General features: G+C 40.2%; 1 protein-coding gene across 1 annotated transcript; it reads right to left on the bottom strand.

Moving 5' to 3' along the window:
* Window positions 1-388: 388 nt before the first annotated feature.
* actr5 (actin related protein 5) lies at window positions 389-14,889 on the bottom strand. The gene is made up of 9 exons (XM_020940832.2): window positions 14,033-14,889; window positions 12,135-12,373; window positions 10,891-11,060; window positions 9,936-10,153; window positions 8,413-8,574; window positions 5,294-5,398; window positions 4,140-4,279; window positions 2,394-2,526; window positions 389-1,384 (listed from the first exon to the last, which is right to left on the bottom strand). Exons 1-9 carry the CDS (start codon window positions 14,438-14,440, stop codon window positions 1,052-1,054), a joined length of 1,908 nt encoding a protein of 635 aa, XP_020796491.2. The 5' UTR covers window positions 14,441-14,889; the 3' UTR covers window positions 389-1,051.
* Between the last annotated feature and the right edge of the window lie 6,462 nt (window positions 14,890-21,351).

Here is a 21,351-nt window from a genome sequence, read left to right as displayed (position 1 = left end):
TCCCTGCTCAGACCTCTGCCTCCGCAACCGGACCTATAAAGTCCACATTTTGCTACCAAACTTTGGTGAGGTTTATAATTTTACATCCTGGTTGGAAAAAGACGAGAGCAGCTGTGACATTCAAAGAGATGATTCTGTTATAATAACTGTTATCAGGCAACCATGTTAATAGGGGTCAAAACCAAAAGCCCAAATCACACAAAAATAAATGACAACACCTTTATTTTGTTCAATGACACTTTTTTTTCTCCTTTTCTTCTATAAATGGTTTGGTTTATTCGGCAATTCTTCATATTTGTTGAAATATTATTGAAATATCTTAAAATACAACAAACATTTGGATTACACATTGGGAAAAAAGTTCTCTCCAAATATGTGATTAAACTCAAGCAAAGGGACAGAACCTGAGTTTGTGTGTGTGCTGGCGTCATCTAGTGGTGAAACACTGAACTGCAACTAATAATATAGAGAACGATCTACAGAAGCTGTTTAAAGGGCAAATATTTAGTTATTTTCTGATCTGTTATGTTGTTTACTCATCAAAAACAAACCAGGTAAACCATGTGATGTCATTTGATAATACAGGAAGTGCTCCAATGTGTTTTTAAACTAGAGTCATTCACATAATCTCAGGACTGGAATTGCCAATTTTCTAAAATATCACAATTTCAAGTGCCTCGATTTACTAATTAAAGGTGCTTTGTGTAACTTTTAGTGGTTGTCAGTCACTTATTTGCCTCTCTGCACATGTTATCACTTTGCCGAAAATGATCTGCACTATGGCATTAAACAGCAAAACCAAACAAAAGTTTGGTAGTTGAGTAAATGCAAGATATATACGCTCAATGTCATGCTGTGGACAATTCCAGCCAAATCAATAGCAACTTTAACTAATAAATAATCGTGTTACATAAAAATATGTCAGCAGCCATTTTCTTTTTGAATCTTTATGTCAAAAAGTACAAAAATCATATTTACAAACACAAATATGATAGAAAACTACTTATTAAAACCATTCAATATGAACGATCTCTCACTGCTCCACACCTGTTCAGGAGGTGACCATGGCGACATGGGAGCTCCCTGTCACCATGGCGACAGATGCTGTTGGTGCGGCGGAGTCGGAGGTGATGGCAGGGGCGGCAGGAGCGGCGGGTGGGGCAGGGACGGCAGGTAGGGCAGGTGGAGCGGGTGGGGCGGGTTTGACGATCCTCAGAGGCACAAAGAGGTTGGAGGCGCAGTGTTCACTCAGATACTCGCCGCCCTTCTCCTCGTAGTCCTGCCTGCTGATCCAGCCCTCGCCACCGGGGGCAGGAGGGTGCTGCAGGGCCCAGTCCCTCGCCCCGTACCAGGCATCCAGAGAGGGACGCGACGCCATGCTCACCTGGAACAGAACAGTAAAGAAATAATACCAAAGCTCAAAACACAAACACAGAAACACAGAACGCTGCTAAAGACCCAGGCCTTACATTTGACTTTTTACAGTTTTTGTTTGTTTGGAAGCTTTTACATTGTTTTTTCACAAATAATTTTAAAATGGACTGTGTTTAGTTCAGTGTTTAGGAGATGTTATTTCCTTGTCTGTTCTAGACAAGGAAATAACATCTCCAATAGGGATGGGCATTCAAAGAAATTATATTAATGGATCGTCGGGAGAATTAACAATCAATTTTCAATTAATCATTAACGTTTTTATATAAGTAACATCATTATCATTACTATTACTAATCTGCATAAATAAACAAAATTTTACGACGTATAAACCATAACCACTCTAGAGCCACATCAGCCCGTTTGAGATTAGAATGTATTTAATGGCTTTGAGGAAGTCTTAAAGAAACAAAACTAAAAACCGCATGACTAATTTGCATAAATTAAGAGGAGAAAAAAACACTCTTGCGCTGATGTGGTTCAGCATTAAAGGACATGACTCAGTGGAATATGAGTGTTCTCTCTGTGACAGAGGGATGTTGATGCTGAAGGTGAGTCTGTTCTGTGTTCGATGTTTTCAAAGATCGCACGTGTGCAGGTTTATCGCAGCTCTTTATGTTGCAGTAACCGGGATACTGTGTTTACATGCACCATGACGAAACCGGGATACAGATGTACATCTAAACGCTCTCACTGAATGGTACAGTGATCTCCAAGGAGGTGCCAGAGCCCAAACGTGGGACTGAGGCCGCAACTCCAGTATTTGCGCTGTCAGACGCAGCTTCGTTTCTAAGCACAGAAACCTACATTTGGTTTGTCGATTAGAAATGAAGGTAATTGATGAAATTTTTAATGATCAATTATCGATTAGTCGACTAATCATGACCATCCCTAATCTCCATGAAGACAAGCAGATGGCGGACACCTTTAAAACCTTATTAAAGACGGTCACTGGTCAGTACCTTGAAGTGAGACTGGAAGGGTCTCATGGCGAGCAGTTCCCTCTCCACTCTCTGCTTCATCCCCGGGTACAGCATGTTTCCTCCTGTCAGGAACACGTTACTCACTAGCGCCTCCTGCTGCTCCCGACTGTACCTGCACCCACAATAGAAAAGTTGTTTTAGTGGTTGGTAGAGCAGGTTATCTTTAAAAGGTAGTATATTATACCAAATGGATTCTTGTGAGCTTTAAGCCATGTTAGAAAGTTGTTACCTAAAGGGCCTCTGCTTGTACAAGTCTCTCCATGGTCGAACACCAAAGTCAATCTGTGACATGTTAGTGTCATATGAACCATGTGGCACTTTGAGGAGCTCAGGGACTGACATCCTGCTGGTGCCCAGAGTCACGACTAAACACACCCGTATTTCAGTTTTATGCAGCTAAAACCTGGAACAGTCTGAAAATGTGAGACAGGACTATACTTTGACTCTGTTTAAATCCAGGCTCTAAACTGTTCTGTTTAGCTGTGTATGTAAGGTTTTCATTCTGCACTTTTCTCTCTCATTTAATGTCTCTCTCTTTTTTAATTTTATGATGATTAGTTATGTTTTTATTTGTTTGTACAGTGAAGGTTAGAGTTATGTATTTATTTATCTGCCAGTGACCGCAATTGACAGCCAGAGCACGATTGAAGCTCTGCAGGACTGTCTCAGGGATGTACAGACTTGGCTGAGCACAAACTTCCTAAATCTAAATCATAAAAAAATGAGAAAAGTAAAGCCCTACCTCCCACGGGCAGAGTTCGAAAAAGCAATCCATGCTTTCATAACATCACGCCTGGACTATTGCAATTCTTTCTATGTAGGGTTAGACCAGGGCTCCCTGCAGCGCTTACAACACATCCAGAACGCTGCAGCTCATCTGCTCACAAATACTAAGAAACGTGAACACATCACACCTGTTCTGTGTGACCTGCACTGGCTCCTGTCTTATATCAGGTGCAATTTAAAATGTTATTAATTGTTTTCAAATGTTTGCACTCCACGGGTCCAGTCTATTTAACGGAGCCCTACAGCCCTGCAGCCCTACACTCCGCCCAGACCCTGAGATCAGAACAGCTCCTGTTGATCGTACCCAAAACTAATCTCAAGATGAGAGGTCACAGAGCTTTTTCTGTGGCAGCGACAAGGCTGTGGAACAACCTTCCTCTTAATGTCAGACCTTCACAGTCTGTAACACAGTTTAAGACGAGACTGAGAACTCACCTCTTCTCCCTGGTGCTTAGTACGAGCTAGTCAGGTTCTCTTGGTGTCTTTTTTATTGTAGTTTTCACATGTTTTCTGTATATATGTATTTGTAACTGTTTCTTCTATTTTGTTGACATGTATGTGAAACACTTTGGTCAGATGAAGTTGTTTTAAATGTGCTATATAAATAAACTTGAATTGAATTGAATGTATTTCTTATTCTGGAAAGCACTTTGAATTTGAATTACTTTGTGTATGAATTGAGTGATACAAATAAACTTGCCTTGCCTCCTTCAAAACATATATGAAGTTGTGTGTTGTTTTTTTGCATTCACACATTTGAGTAACCCTTTATTATTAGTCTGCCTACAAATCAAAATACTAAATATGCAGGGTTTGTGTGTTAAACATGTGAATGAAACAAAACACAACTCCAGGTCTGTTTATGACGAAGAAACGACATTAGAACAGATCAGAAAACAGAGTAATATGGGCCCTTAAATATAATAAAATGTAAAAGACCTGTCCAGAACGTATTGCAGAGTCTCCATCAGCCCCATCTGGTCCTCTCCGGTGAGGGAGGGCTGGAACAGGATCTCAGGGCAACGCAGACGCTCCGTGCCCACAAAAAGCTGGTGATACTCGGCCAGGTTGAACACAGGCTGAAGAAAACAACAAATGTGAACAACAATCAAATTTTATTCATTTCATACTTAAAGTTTGCTACAATTAAAGTGCAAAATGTTCTGCTCAGTGCCCTTGAATGATGCTTCTTTGTCTCTTTGTCACCCTGATGCTGTGAATCCTGCTGTAACATCATTAAAAGTAGAACAGTAGAACGATCTCTGTGCTTATTTTTGCAAAGATAAAACAAAAATCGACACAAGTATTAAAGCTCCTATGACAGATTGAACAACACATTTCACCAAAACACAGTTAACGTCATTATATTTAAGATTCTACAACAGATTTAACTTTTTGTTTCCCAATCTGGCTATTTTTTAAAGTTGAAAATTTTACTTTCTGTTGGGAAATCAAGACATTACACCAGGGAATTCTACAACCTTAATAATTTACTGCTCTATACTACACAGAAATGATAATTTGATTAATAAAAACACAACAAAACACCTTTATTTTGTTGCAATAATGATTAAAATAACAGAAGAAATTCTTGATTCTTGGGGGTAAATATAGAATTCTCCCCAGTGTGCTGTCATCAATATGTTTAGAAGTCTCTACGTCCTGTAATTTTCCACAACTTTTCTTCTCAAATTGCAAATTGATTTGTTTAAAACTATAATTTATATTTACAATATAATTAACAATAAATTAACAATACAATAGGTATTTTTAACCCTCTAGTTTTTGCTGTGCACCTTGTGATGTCGTGAAGCTGTGATTTTCAACACCTAACTTTTATCTTTTGATAATTCCAGGGTTGAAAATTATCCAAATGATTCTAGTGAAGGCATGTGGCGTTTAAAAACATGACATCACAAGGTGGAATAGAGTGTTTTCTGCTTGGGAGAAGATCTCAGCCTAAATCTGCAGGTGTGTTTGTGTGTTTAAACATGTGCGAATGAAACAAAACCCAACTCCAGGTCTGTTTGCAACAAGGAAACAGATCAGAACATGAGTTAAATAAAAGTATGTGGGTGTTCCTATGCTCATACCTGGACTACATTAGTCGGTTTCTCTGGCAGCGTCTCCTCTGGGAAGTCAGGATCCATCAGCCCCACCGCGTCTGCCTCGTCTAAGGGCTGCTCCAGCTCCGAAACCTGGGGACGAGAGCCGGAGGATGCCCCCGGGCGCACTGTCAGCCAGAGCTCACTGGTACCACACACCCACACCACATGCCCACGTAATGAGCAACTGGAATCTGAATATAAGCTTAAAGATGAAGTCCGGTGGGATCTTTGACTCGAGATTTTCCAGTAGGTAATTCTCTGGACAATCTCGTTAGTGTCAAAAAACGGAAGATTTGCATACGACAAAGAGGCCTCATGTGAAATTTGGTGATGTTTATTTTTACTTTTAATATAACTGCATGGTCCAATATTACAGAAAATTTACTGTTGTGAGCTTTATTAAAGGTGCATTGTGGAACTTTTCTGGAGGAGGATTCGTTAAATGCTTGGAGATGTTATTGTTTTGTCTGGAAAATTTCACAGCATTGCATTAAACCAGAGCAAGAGGAAACCCTGCTCAGTCAGAATTCCTGTTTTTCAAGGTATTTTTTCAGGTTTTACAGCTGTGAGTGTTCATATTTTTTTTAAATTAAAACTGTTTTTACTTTTTTTTTTTTATTTAAATTAAAATTTTTAAATTATTATTATTATTTCACATGCTTTAAATTAAATTATTATTTTACTTAGTCATCATCTAATTTTAGCTCTTCATTATTTTTATTTATTTATTTATTTTTATACTATAACCTTTAGGAGCTTTATGTTTCTAAATTGTTGCATATATGGAAGAAACAATGGGGTGGAGCAGAGCAAGTCGTGACTTGGTCAATATTTTTACAACATGAGGACTTGATAAAATGGACTAAGACTTGGGACTTGACTAGGACTTCAGGCCTGTGACTTGAGAAGACTTGATGCCTTTCCTAAAAAACATGTTTTTAGAAAATACTTTTCTCTTTATAGTCGACACGTGCGGTGCTGAATTTTACGAGACCAAACTGGAACATGTCCCTCACACTTCTGTTTGTTACTTTGGATGTAACTGAAGTACTGTGATATGGTATCCTCAAATGTACTACAGTAATACACAGTACAATACAGTAAAACAAAGAGAACTACATAGAACGTGATCCTTCATAACGATTGAATCACAATAAAATCTAAACAAGACATTTAAAAAAGAAAAAAACTGCATTTCTACAACTCTTATTTAAATACTCATACATAAATATACCATAACCAAGTACAAGTTTGTTTAAAATTCATATAAATTGCAAAAATCTAAGCTATATTTGTTTTTTTTTTGGTTTGGTTCTTTTTTGGTTTAAAGCCTTGAAATGACTTGAAGCTCAAAGCAGATAACTTGGACTTGACTTGGACTTATGGGCCAGTGACTCAAGACTCGACTTAGACTTGCCTGTATTTGACTTGGGACTTGACTCGGACTTGAGGTCAAAGACTTGAGACTTACTTGAGACTTGCAAAACTTGGTCCCACCTCTGGATTAGGGTTGCTGTTGTTTTTAATCACTGTATTTTTTTTTCTACTTTGTGCTATACAAATAAAGTTTGACTGACTGATTGATTGTTTTCTGAGCTATTAAAACACCTGTAGTTGAATAAATGTAAGGTAGAGCTGCTTAATGTCATACTGCAGAACAATGACATATGCATAGAAACAAGCAGGTGACAAAGCCCCAACCAAAAAGTTACACAGTGCACCTTTAAGTATCTGTCAATATCTCATATTCACCAGTATCCGTCTAGGAACAGAAAATGGTATCACTTCCTTAAAACACATTTAACTTATTAAACAAGAGATCCAAATGTGTTATATAACTGTTATTTATCCTTCACATCACTAATAAACCCCTTCATGTGAATAAAAGCACAAAAATATGAGACGTTTTAGGCTAAAATCTGTCTGTAAATAAATTTCTTACATCTATTTTAAGGCCCACTCAGGATATCTGCTGAATCGATATCAGGAAACCGATATCAGAGACAGATCATTTTTCAGTATTGGCGCCAATATTTGATTCCAGAATTGTTATCAGAGCATTTCTATAATTATGCAGTGATAGCGATGAGCAGATGGGTTAAGTAAACGATTGGAAATGTGCTAAAATATGCCTGTAAGTGTCTAAGAATGAAATATGACACCAAAAGTGATTGATGTGACTGTTAAACTTGTGTGTGAAAAATTACGCTGTATGTTTAATTTCTTTTATCACTCTCAGCACCTTTTAGTCATTTCAGTTTTGACAGTTCAGTGGCGTCTTGTGGAGAATACATCAACGCCTTTAACGCACAGAACAAAGTTTTAAAATTTCAAAGAATGAGCAGAATCTCTTATTCATGAAATTATAAACGTTTAACCTTCTGTTACATCGGTATAGGATGTATATATAAATTTATCTGTAACTGCACAATAACACTGTTTTGCAAGTGAAAAAGTCAGGAGTAATCCCCAATTTCACAATGTCACAATTTTTTAAAACACAAATTAAATAAAAAAAAATGCATTTGATTAATTTCCAGCCCTCACAAGACCTGTAATTTAATTTACAATCTGTTTATATTTTTGTAATAGTTATGTTATTAAATCATTCATGACAGAAAATTTTTTGGTTATATATTAGTTGTCAGTTATTGTGAGCTTTGTACACTCACACTGTTTTGTATTAAAACAATCATTACTATTATTATTATTATTATTATCATTGTCATTTTCAATTATCAATTATGTTGCTCTTTGTTATTATATTATATTGTGATGTCTGAGCGACGGTGTCTAAGTTTTTTTTTATCAATAAAGTTTATCTATGTCTAAAGGCCGCCACACTCTACAGTACAGTAGAATTTGCACGATTTTGGCTGCGATTTGTTTCTCCCCGAGTTTGAGGAGGCATGACACGACTTTGTGTCCTCGTGTGTGATTTTCTCCCCGTGTCTGTAGTGTGCGCTTTTTGTTGCACATTCAAAAATCATTTAAGACCAAAAATCCTGTAGTGTGTGGCGGCCTTTAGTCTAATCAGAACACTGAAACGTGAGATTGTACCACCGCACATTATCTGTACAGCAGACTGGTCTCTCTGTACCCACCTCAGTCCTCCCTTCGCTGGGTTCAGTCTGCAGCCTAAGCCTCCCCTGCTCCACACACAGCTGGAGCTTGTGGATGTAGGACTGGAGCTCCTGAGCTGAGTCCATGTTCAGCTCCACCAGACTCTTATGGAACTGCTCCACCAGGCCGTCCTCCAGCAGCTCCTGAACACAAACACACAGACACACACACACACAGGTTCATAGTAACACAAAGTAGTTTACTGTGTGCTCACCAGTGGAGGTAGTATGGTATTAAACCTTTCTATCTTCATGGAAACCAAACCAGACCAAGTTACAGGTCAGATCTGTGGAGAGGCGACCCCCCCTCACAGTCAGAATGTCTGTTTTTCAAGGTAGTTTTGAGCTATAAAACCACCTGTAATAGAATAATTATATAGTATAGCACAACATTCACGGCAGAGCAATGACATATCCACAGAAACAAGCAGGTGATGGACCCGAAACCAAAAGGTACATAGTGCACCTTTAAGTAAAAGTACAGATACAAAGGTAAAAGGTTACTCAAGTAGAAGTATCACATGAAAAAAATCTACTTAAGTAACAGTATTTAAGTACCCGTTTAAACTATGTATGTTAGAAAATGTAAAACGTTAAAGGGACAGTTCGGAATTTTGGATGCAGGGCCTCATTTCCTAGTGAGCCAGAGTGTTGGAAACGTGTGGAGACACTTTTTAAATATTCCATCCTGTCCTTGTATTTGCAGAGGTCGCTGGTGCTAGACTAGTGCATGTCAATGGCCATAGTTATCCTGCCACTAAAAACAGTCTTACTCACTCCACAAAACAGACTGTCGATGCGAATGTCTGTGTTGATAGAATAATTTTAAAAGTAAAACCAACCTTGCCCTCAACGTGCAACTATTCATGCGATGCAAGGTTAGTTTTATTTCAAACATTATTCTATCAACACAGACATTCACATCGACAGTCTGGCGTAATAATAGATTTTCTTCGGGTGTTTGGTTGAGTGGGTAAGACTGTTTTTAGTGGTAGGATAACTATGGCCATTGACATGCACTAGTCTAACACCAGCGACCTCTGCAAATACAAGGACTGGATGGAATATTTTAAAACGTGTCTCCACATGTCTTCCACACTCTGGCTCACTTGGAAATGAGGTCCTATGTCCAAAATTCTGGACTGTCCCTTTAAAGAAATGTCTGTAACATATTAAACAACACAATATTGTCCAATGTTACAGGTATGAAGTGTTTACATTGTTCTGGGGTGGTTTTCTACTCAGATTCACTCATTGTAGTTATTGGCCTTGTTGTATTACTCGTAAATAAACGGATACACACTGTACTGCTGCAAGAGAGACCGGTACCAGGACTAAACCATGATCAGGACTAGACTCTGAAGTAGGTTTACAAGAGAAAAATACCAGTTCCAGGGTATTACTTCAAGTCAGAGGAGGGAAGTGCTCCAGTTACCAGTCAATAAAAGTAGTTCAAATAGCACAAAATAAAATAAAAAGTGAAATGTCTGACAGTTAGGACGCACCTGCACAGCTAAGAGTCTGTCCAGTCTCTCCTGGTCCTGCTGGAGCCTCTCCTCTCTGCGTCTGGCGTTGATCTCCTGGAGGCGTCTCATCTGCTGGGCCTTCCGCTCCTGTCTCTCCTCCACGCTCACCAAACCCCCAGGGCCTTTAGCTGAGAACGGCAGCTGTATCCGGTGAACCTCGCGCTCGTAGAACTCCGGGCTGCGCCATTTCTCCAGCTCTGAGGACAATTCAACGTAAGATATGATAAAATAACCGTGCAAAGAATAAAAGTGTATGGTAAATTATAACTTTTATCCACATTTTGATGGTTTATTTTTTATTCAATGTCAAGGTCTCCTAAAGTAGCACAGTTTACATATTTTATTAGTTATTGGTAAAATTAAACGTATCATTGAAGGACTGAGATAATGATACCTACATGAGTACCATATTTTTCGGACTATAAGTTAGACTTTTTTTCATGGTTTGGGTGTTTCCTGTGACTTATATATTAAAATTTTCACAGTGAAGCGTCAAGAGAGTGAGATGAAGAGTTTGGGAAACTTGTTCTGTTCTGTTGCTTATGAATAATTGTTCATATGTGATGTTAACAGTCTGTTGTTTTCTGTTCTATTGTTGTTACTAGAAGTTGACTTTCAAGATGAAATGTCAGTTCCCCGTCTCTGATTTTATAAAATAAATTTCAACCAAAAAGTGTGACTTATATATGTTTTTTTCTTCATTACACATTTTTTGGCTGGTGCAACAATACTCCAGAGCGACTTATAGTCCAGAAAATACGGTAAATAAAATCACATACAATATCATTAATAAAACATAATGTGTGTGATATAATGATGACTAATCCAATCAGCAAGTGTAAGAAGAATGTATTTTTTTTGTTCTTTGTCTTTAATTACTGTACAGTCTTTTCACTTTATTTACTGATGTGTAACATTAAAGGCGCTGTGTTACCCTGGTGATAGTCGACTGCAGTGTAGCTGTGCTGGTGCAGTAGCTCCTCCATGCGGCTCAGGGTGATCGCTGCCACGTGTCCGGGATATTTGAGCTGTAGGAGGCGCTGCAGGTACGACGCAGCCTGGCTGCCTGCTACATTCACACGTTTACAGTTCACCGCATCCACCCTGACACACAGAACAACAGAGAACAGAGAACAGAGGTGCTGTTAGTTTTAAAGTAACTGTCATAACATTTACAGTGTGAGTGTTGAATACATTTAAGGCTTGTGTGCTCCAAAAATATTTTTTTCACTTAACCCTTATCTCTCCCCTCTTCTTGTCAATAAGTTGCATATGACTCAAAACATTCACACCCGGGGTCATAATACACACTCTGATTTCTCTGATCTGGCCAAGATTTTAAAACTTATAACTGGTTATTCGTCTTGTTTTCAGATTTATTATCTACTTACTAGTTCTGAGATGCTCAATTCTTGTCTATAGGTCGTTTATTTTGAGAGAACTTGTCAAGTAAAATTATCTTAATGCATGGAGAGATAATTTCACTACTATTAAGTCATTTTCTGATCGATTTAAGTGTTTATATCTTAAATTTTGGCCGAGCTTTTTCGCAATACACAGTCAATGGACCAGTTACTAATATTAGGCCATTTTAGACTGTGGAAAAACAAGTATTATTATATAAAATATGAATCAAAAGCAGGTTACTAAAGACTGATACAGACTTTTCCACAGCCTGAGATCGTTTATCTTCACTAGTTTTGTGGAGTTTTGCTAAAGCCGCTGCCGTCAGCTGAGCAGGAAATATAACAGCACAAATAAAAACTGTCACAGCACAAACAAAATACAAACATTTCATATAGTTTCCTTCCTGTTTTGAGGCTGTTTAACATTCTGAGGGGTTGAATGACGTCATCGGCCGAAAACAAAACCGCTAATATCTTAAGAAAGAACCATAATCACACAAACAAAATTTTATGCAGCACAAAACAGCACCAACGAAGCACAAACAATCAACACCATTTTGGGTGTTTTAGAGCATTTTGAAGCTTCTTGGGGGCTGGCTGACTCTAATTTGACCTATAAAGGAATCATTAATATCTTCAAAACTAAAGCAGCACAAACAAAACTTTTTGCAGCACAAACGAAGCACAAACAATTGACATAGTTTTTGTGTAGGTTTGCGTTTGATGGGGGGTCAATTTCACACAGGTCTACAGAGTCCTTTGTGGTTCTGACCTGCCGTTGATGACAGGCAGGACGTGGGAGCAGCTGTAGCCAGAGGAGAGCACGATGCCGGTGTGGGGAGGGGCCGTGCTCTGCTGCAGGTTGTGGTGGTAGAAGCTGTAAAGACTGTCGATGCCGTAGGACACAAAGGGCACTCGGTAACACTCGAACAGCAGCTCCGACATCATCTGCCGACAGTGCAGAGGGTTACAGGGAGCCTCCGTCACCACCAGGGGGTGCTCCACGCTACCCTGGACACACAAGAACAGCATGGTAAGTAGAGCTGGATATCTTTAAGAAGCTGCAAAACTGTATCACTGTGACAAAATAATTTAGTAAAATATACTAAAAAATACTCTAGGTAATATATCATCACAGCAGCCCACAATATCGATACTGTATCATCACATTAAACAATACCATATATCGATATTTCAGTATTTTTGCACACCCCTAATGGTAACGAAGACGGATTATGCTTTTTATCTGGTATTATTGTATTATTGTACTAAACTATTAATTTTTTTTTTTATTTGTTTGTTTACTGCATTATTGATTGATCTGAACCAACTTAAAGGTGCACTGGGTATCTTGGTATCTTTCCTGGTAGAGGGTGTCCCACCAGCTTCTCTCATCGTGAAAATGTTGCCTGCAATGTTCCATAGTGTGGCATTACACTTATTTATCTCTACAGACAGAGACAGCAGGTGATGCTGTTAGGTGACGGGACAAAAGTTTAGATCTGTGAAGAGGCAAGCCCACTCACGTTAACAATGGAAGTTTTTAAGTCAGTAAAACCCATGTTATGAGTGAATGCAAGATTTATAGACATAACGGGACATTACAGACAAAGCAACAACATCTCCATGATTTTCAACAAAAATCTGAGAGTGACGAACTGAAAACTGTTTCTGGTCAGACTGTGTTAACATAAAGCTCACATTAAAGTCTAACAAGCTTCAAACAGAGCAGTGCCCACAATTAGAATCACACTTCCAGTAGAGGTGTGCAAAAATAGTGAAATATCGATATATTGTATTGTTTAATGTGATAATACAGTATCGATATCGCGGGCTGCTCTACTGATATATCACCAAGAATATTTTTTGGTATATTACTCAGTTATTTTGTTACAGACTTACAGTTTTGATGCTTGTTTAGAGAAAGAAAACTCATGTAACACATTTGACATTTTCACTGTTTTGATGATTAAAATGTTTGTGTTTTATATGAACTTTGCACAAGAAGTGGTTTAACAAAGACTTTTAGTATTACAGCCATGATTTAGCCTTTATTTTTCATAGAACCGTATCAAATCATTAAGTGCTTGAATCATCATTTAAATATATCGTATTGAACTGTATTGAATCGAAAGCTCACTTTATCGAGATATTTATTGTATCATGGCCTATGGATCGAGCTATGTATCGTATTGTGGCTTATGTATCGAGGTATGTATCATATCGTGGCTTATATATCGAGATATGTATCGTATCGTGACCTATGTATCGAGATATGTATCGTATTGTGGCTTATGTATCGAGGCATGTATCGTACCATGGCTTATGCATCAAGGTATGTATCAAATCGTGGCTTATGTATCAAGGTATGTATCGTATCGTAGCCTATGCATCGAGATATGCATCATATCGCAGCCTATTGAGGTATGTATCCTATTGTGGTTTATGTGTCAAGATATATATCGTATCGCGGTCTATGTATTGAGGTATGTATCGTATCGGCAACTTCTGAACGATACCCAGCCCTAATTTCCAGGGAATTTTGATGAAACCCACTGCAAATTATCAATAAGTAAATATTTATGCCCTATGACCCAAGAAAATCCGTGAAGGCATTTTATTTTATTATAATTATTTTTATTCGCCCCTTGTCCCCGGAGCCGGACTGACCTCGGAGCCGATGCCCAGGTGACTGAACACATAGTCGAAGATGAGCTCCTGGATCTCGAAGTTCACCACCACGTTCCGGTCGAACTGACTCTTGAGCAGCCAGCGCAGAGGCTCCAGGCTCGGGATGTCGTTGCCGATCTGCGTGTCGCTGCGGGCGGCTCCTCTGCTCCGCGCCGCCACGGACCTGAACGAGAGCCGCGGAGAATCGAGTCCCGGAGAGTCGAGTCCCGGCGCGGACACTGCCCAGCCGGCCCGCGTCTGGAACGAACCGTTATCTATGACGATGGGCACCGGGGCCGGGCTCAGGCAGCAGGCCGGGAGCTCATAGACCGGGTCCGGGGACGTTTTGGGGTCGTTAAATGTGAATATCTGACACACAGGCGGCTTCTCGTGCTCAGGGGCCGCCATTTTGGGAGGGTGTTTCTTCAAAATACAACCGATGGGAAATTATACAAAGCTAAATTATAGTTCCGAGTTCGCTGTAGGCAAGTTATTATTATTACATTAAAGGTAACATTTCACACTTTGAAAATAGGCCTATAAAACATTTAACCTGTTTATCATGTTTAATAAATATGTCTAAATATGAATAACCAGCATTTTGTATGAGTTATAGCGTAATAGCCTATGCTAATACAGGTTTCAATCCAATTCAGTCCAGTATATTTCGTTTGCACATTTCACAAACAGTTTCCAAAATGCTGCACAAATACATAATAATAATAACAACAATAATAAAATGATAAAATAAACTACTAAAACAATCATACTAGTCTTAAAATAATAAAACCAGTAAAATAAAATAAGAGCAAATTCATAGAATAGCAATAAATAAATAAAACCAATAAAATACAATACAGAGACACAGAGGACCACACAACTCATGCAGTGTTAAAACCCAGAGAATAAAAGTGGGTCTTAAGACTTAAAACTCTCCACTGTGGGGGCTGCTCAAACGGGAAGGGGCAGAGCGTTCCACAGAGAAGGCCCTGTCCCGCCTGATTTTAAGTCTTGTCTTAGGTTTACTTTATTATTTACAAACCCCACACTTTGTCCAGTTTTTGACAGAAAAGTATACAGTTTATTGTGTCATTGCCTCTGAAATGAAAACATAGAACAAATAAGCAATTTGAGTTGGAAAAAAATTGTGGAATCAATTTATAGACCAAAATGTAAACTTTTGATTGATGAAAGTGTCCACCTTTGGCAGATATAACACACTCATGGCTCATTCTTTTTACAACAGAAATCAAATATTCATCAGAAAGCTCTTCCCAAGTCTGTTGAAGTAGTTTCCATAAATGTGTGACACTTGTAGGTTGCTTCACTCTTCTGTCCAGTTCATCCCAAACCAGCTCGATGGGGTTTAAGTCTGGACACTGTGCTGCTGGATACTCCAGGTTTTCAAGCTTTACCATTCTGTTCCTTTTTTTCTAAGGTAGTTTTGGCAGAGCTTGGACTTGTGTTTTGGGTCATTTTCGTTTTTTTAACCTCTGTCTGTTCTTTGTACCATTTCAAGCTCTTCATCGGACTTGCACGACTTGAATTTCAGTTAAATAACTGGAAAAATCAGGGTGTTCTAAAACTTTTGAGCAGTAGTGTATGTCTAAAATCTTACAAGGTCTATATTGTAGGCTTTGATTCTGTCATCAGTTCTTAAGTTCCTTTTCTTGTAACATGCATAAAATTCCACCAGATGGCACTGTATCTACTTTTTTCTGCTCTGGTCAACTATTACTGCAGTAAGTTATTCAAAACCATTTTTCTCAGCCTCCAAGCTGCAGCTGCAGGTTCACATACAGGCAGAAATCAGTTCCCAGAGCATGATGGACTGTGGCAGAGCCAGTGCTTCATAAAAAGATGAAGAACAAATGTTTCCATTCCTCTGGTCCTTCTGCACGGTCTGGTGGAGTTGTAGCCTTGGAGGAGTCAAAGGCAAAGTTCTCCATCCTCTGCTCATTACTCTCTGTGCAGTCTGGAGCTCTCAGGGTGGGGAGTCCACAATGAGAGGAGGGAGCTGAGGTGACTCTGGCTCAGACGCCCCTGGTCTCCCACATGAGACAAACATCTACACCAGTGTTTCCCAATTTTATTTTCTGGGGCCCTGGGGCAGTCCGGGTGCAGGAGGAGAGAGCAGCACCAGATAAGGAGCAGCATTCAATCTGTTTCTGAGCTTTGTCTTCATTTTTGTGAGCACAGAAAATCCCTATTCACACAAATATGTAGTCGTGAAGGGAATAAGCAGAGAAACACTGGACTTACTGAGAACAGGATGTCCTGACCAAATGCTGATCTAGAATGACAATAAGGTCACAGATGCTTAGCTGTGTAGATCATTGTTTCCCAAAGACTGGGTCGCGGCCCTCAGGTGGGTTGCAAGAGATTTTTTTAGGTCTCATTGTCACGATCTGTATGTAGCTCTCATCTGTGAGTCCAGCCCTCTGCATGAGACAGAGATTTCAGAGTCCTCAGTCCTGTCTCACGGTGTCCCTGTCCTCTTGTGTGTGTGTGTGTGTGTGTGTGTGTGTGTGTGTGCGTGCGTGCGTGCGTGTGTGTGTGTGTGTGTGTGTGTGTGGGTGGGTGGGTGTGTGTGTGCCTGTGTGTGTGAGGAGCTGATGTTGTGTGTGTCTGGGGCGGGGGCGGAGGGTCATGTGAGTCAGGATGGTGTGTCATGGCCCTCACAGTTCACTGCTCTGGCACAAAGTCCCCCCACCCTCCTCTTCCTCCTCCTCTTCCCCTCCTCCTCCTCCTCATGATGATGGTAATAAGCAGATCTGGGTCAGCGCTGCCCCTTCACACACACACACACACACACACACACACACACACACACACACACACACAGTCATGTATCTTGTTGTTCTTTGCTCCTGAGGGTAAGACGTGACATTGTGCCATCTCCACTGTCTCCACTGTCCATAATATAACCCACAGCTCCTCCTACACTCACTCTCTCTCTCTTCCCTCATCTCTCCCTCTCTCTGTCTCTCTCCATCTCCTCTCTCCCACATATCCCTCTATATATTTCCCTCTGTCTCTGTTTCTCTCTTTCCCTCTCTATTCTTTTCTTGCTTTCACTCTGTCTTTCTCTCTACCTCTACCTCTCTCGCTCCCCATCTCTCTTTCGTGCTCTCTTTGTCTCTCTCACACTTTTGCTGTTTCTCTCTTCTCTCTCTCCTACATGTCCCACTCTCTCTCTCCTTTCTCATCACTCTTTCACTTCACTTTCCCTCTCTTTCTCTCTCACTCTCCATCTCTCTTTCTCTCCTCTCTCTCCCACGTCTGCCTCTCTCTTTTCTGTACACTCTTTATCTTCATTTTTCTCTCTCCTTCTCTCTCTCTGTGTCCCTCCTACTCTTTTCTCCACTGTCTTTCACTCTCTCTTTCTCTCACTCCCCATCTCTTTTTCTTGCTCTCTTTCTCTCGCCTCTCTCTCATATGTCCCTCTTTTTCTTTTCTCTTTCTCTCTCACTCCCACAGGGGTCCCTCTCTCTCTTTTCTCACTTTTCTCTCTCTCTCTTCTCTCTTCCGCTTCACTTCTCTCTCTCTCTCTTTGTCTCTCTGTTTCCCTCTCTCTCTTTTCTCTTGTCTTTTTCACTCTCTCTTGCTCCCATCTCTCTTTCTGGCTCTTTCTCTCTCTCCATCTCTTTTTTTCTACTCTCTCTCCTAAATGCCCCCCTCTTTTTTCTCTTCACTCTTTTCTCTACTCTCTTTCACTCTCTTTGTCACTCTTTCTCTCCTCTCTCTACTACATGAGAGTCAATATTGTGGATAATTTCGGGCCTTTAAACACAAAAACACAAATAAAATCTAATAAATTCATACAAAACACCAAAACATGAGCCTGTTCTTTTTCACGTTTTACTCTCTCTCTGTCCCTCCTACGCTTTTCTCTCTGTTTCTCTCTCTCCCACATTTCCCCCTCTCTTTTTTCTCTTTTCTCTTCACTTTTCACTCTCTTTCTCCCACATGTCCCCCTCTCTTTTTCTCTTCACTCTTTCTCTTCACTTTCACTCGTTCTCTCTGTCTCTTTCTTTCTCCCACATGTCCCCTCTCTTTTCTCTCTTCAGTCTATTCTCTACTCTCTTTCAATCTGTATTTCTCTCACTCCTCATGTCTCTTTCTCATATCCCTCTCTCTCTTTTCTCTTCCTTCTTACAATTTGCTTCACTCTCTATGTGTCTCTGTTTCCCTCTCTCCCTCCCTCTTTTTTCTCTTCTCTGTCGATCCCACTCTTTTCTCTCTATCTTTCTCTCTCTCTCTCCCACATGTCCCTCTCTCTTTTCTCTTCACTTTCTCTTCACTTTTTATTCTCTTTGTTCCTCCCACTCTTTTCTCTCTCTCCCACATGTCCCCCTCTCTTTTTCTCTTCACTCTTTCTCTTCACTTTCACTCTCTTTCTCTCTGTCCCTTCCACTCTTCTCTCTCTCTCTCTCTCCCACATGCCCCCTCCTCTTTTTTCTCTTCACTCTTTCCTCTTTACTTTTCACCCCCCCCCACCCCCACACACACACACACACTCATTTCTCTGTCTCTCTCTTTTCTCTCCACTTTCTCTTGACTTTTCACTCACTCGCTCTCTCTCTCTCTCTCTCTCTCTCTCTCTGTTCCCACTCTTTTCTCTACGCTCTCTTTTCTCTTCTCTCTTTCACTCTCTCTTTCTCTCCCACATGAGAGTAAATACTGTGTATAATTTTTGGGCCTTTAAACACAAAAACACTCATAAAATCTAATAAATTCATAGAAAACACCCAAACATGAGCCTGTTCTTTTGTGCGTGTGTTTGCTGGTCATGTTGGTGTTTGTTTTGGTTTCTTTTCCTCTTTCGTCTCGGGGCGTGTGGGGGTCTGTGGGGGTCTGTGGGCGGTGTTTTGGGGGGGGTCGGACGCCGCCGTGGCTCCGGTCTGAACCTCGGGGCGTCTTGTCTCAGTTAGTTACAGTGAGTGGATTTGATTTCCGTGTCCTACATTTGGAGCGTCGAGGATTCACACACAGAGCGCTCGCGTAACCGGACATCAGCCACAGATCTCACACACACACACGACTCCATTTTAGACGCAGAGCAGCTCGTCCGGGGCTCAGTGTGTCACCGCAGAGATGGGGTCTAGAGTTAACACGCAGACAAAATGGCTCCTGATAAAATGATCTGTGAGGGCTTAGATTTGGTTTAGTCCAAGTAAAGATTCATCACTTCTAATCCACTTTATTTCTATAGCACATTTCATAAACAAAAGAATTTCCAAAGTGCTGCACAATATAAATAAAACACATCCAAAATAATCTGTCCATATGAAATCAGCCGTCCTCCTTTGAGCCATCCAGATTTTGCTGAAAAAAAATGTCTAAAAATGTCTAAAAGAATCTAAAATTTTTGTTATGAGAGACAAAGGCCATACCCACTTTTTCGGAAACCTTAATTTCAAAAAACCGGAACAAAGAGAATGTTTGGTGAATTTTATCAAAGGGAAAGACGTTATTGTCCTTCTTCCTACGGGATTTGGGAAAAGCTTAATATACCAGTTAGCCCTGTTAGTGGTGCATTACATACGACCAAATAGCAGCGAATGATTAAATAAAAAAGTACCCACCTACTGTCGAGTGAATGAATCCTAATGCTGTGAGGTCAGACGGTTTCCACCAAGTGAAACTGGCTGATGAGTCAGGCTAGTGCTGTGGGTCCCCCAAAATCTCAAATTTGGTTAGTTCTGGTTTAGACCTGGTTTAGTCCAGATTTAGACCTGGTTTAAACCTGCTTTAGACCTGGTTTAGTTCTGGTTTAGACCTGGTTTAGTCCAGATTTAGACCAAGTTTAGACCTGGTTTAGTTCTGGTGTAGTTCTGGTTTAGTTCTGGTTTAGACCTTGTTTAGTGCAGATTTAGACCTGGTTTAGTTCTAGTTTAGACCTGGTTTAGTTCTGGTTTAGACTTGGTTTAGTTCTGGTTTAGGCCTGGTTTAGTCCAGATTTAGACCTGGCTTAGTTCTCGTTTAGACCTGGTTTAGTTCTAGTTTAGACCTGGTTTTGTTCTGATTTAGACCTGGTTTAGTTCTAGTTTAGACCTGGTTTAGTTCTAGTTTAGACCTGGTTTAGTTCTGGTTTAGACGTAGTTTAATCCAACTTTAGACCTGGTTTAGACCTGGTTTATTTGTGGTGTAGTCCAGGTTTAGTTATGGATTAGTTCTGGTTTAGTCCTGGTTTAGACCTGGTTTAGTCCAGATTTAGACCTGGTTTAGTTTTGGTTTAGTGAGGTTCCTTACAGAAATTTTAATTAAAAAACACCTCAAAAATAAAATAATAATAAAATAATAACAAGTTTAGTTGAGTCCTTGTTGTTTCCTTGTGCGGCCCACTGTTTTTAACAGTCTTGATTCAGTGGTGTTTATCTCATTCTCTCCAGAGACACATTTCCCTCACAGTCCATTTACACCACATGTGCGGGTTTAGACTCTGCTGTTTTCTCTCGTGCGCCTTCAGTGTGAGCAGCTGTGCGGGCAGAAGGCTGCGGCTCTGTCAGATGGAGACCAACTTGTGGCGCAGTGACGCGGCTGGTGGCGCAGACTGCGGCTAAACCACGGGGACCAGCACCACGGACAGCTCCTCAGTGCGCCAACCCGATTCACCATGACAAACTACAGTCCTGGTTTAATCCTGGTTTAGATTTGATGTGAAAATGGTTCGGTCCTGGCTCTAGTCGTCCTGGTGCGCGCGCAGATACCACGTACTGTAAACGCAAACGCAAAATGATCACGCGCGTAATCGTTTAGTGATATAGCAGTTTTAAACATCTGATGCAATTTCGTTTTTGACATTTTCCAGAGGCAGTGGACGGGACTCAAACTGCTCTTTCCCCGCCTCATCAGCGCGTCTCTGTGCGTCTCTGTGCGTCCCTCCTCGCGCTCACCCAGCTCCTCCTGCGCCATTTAATCTGGAGTGACACGCGCGCGGACACGTCATTATTTTGTGCAGAGATTACGCACGAGAAGCAAAGAATCTTGGATGATTCGAGGCGCTGTTTTTGCTGAATGTTGATAAGTGACAATATCGTCTTTTAAAATGATTCGTGGGAAATTAAACACAAATCTTAAATATGATAAAAGGTGCGTTATTAAACAGAGCCGCGTGGTGCCACTGGTTTGGTTTTCTCTAAGTAGTTGTCACACAGTTTTGCTTTAGTGTTTCTAGAGACTCCGAACTGTAAAAACATTACGGGGGTTCATTATCTCTTTATTTAATCTCTCAAAATACAAAAATAACAAAACAAAATACACATATTTTATAATTTTACTTCATACCTGGACTAAAGCTGCTCTGGTATTATTAT

The sequence above is a fragment of the Boleophthalmus pectinirostris genome, unplaced genomic scaffold (genome assembly GCF_026225935.1).
Source record: "Boleophthalmus pectinirostris isolate CB_2022bp ecotype Guang Dong unplaced genomic scaffold, ASM2622593v1 HiC_scaffold_8, whole genome shotgun sequence".
Classification (NCBI taxonomy): domain Eukaryota; kingdom Metazoa; phylum Chordata; class Actinopteri; order Gobiiformes; family Gobiidae; genus Boleophthalmus; species Boleophthalmus pectinirostris.
This window is presented reverse-complemented; position numbering and strand designations above follow the sequence as displayed.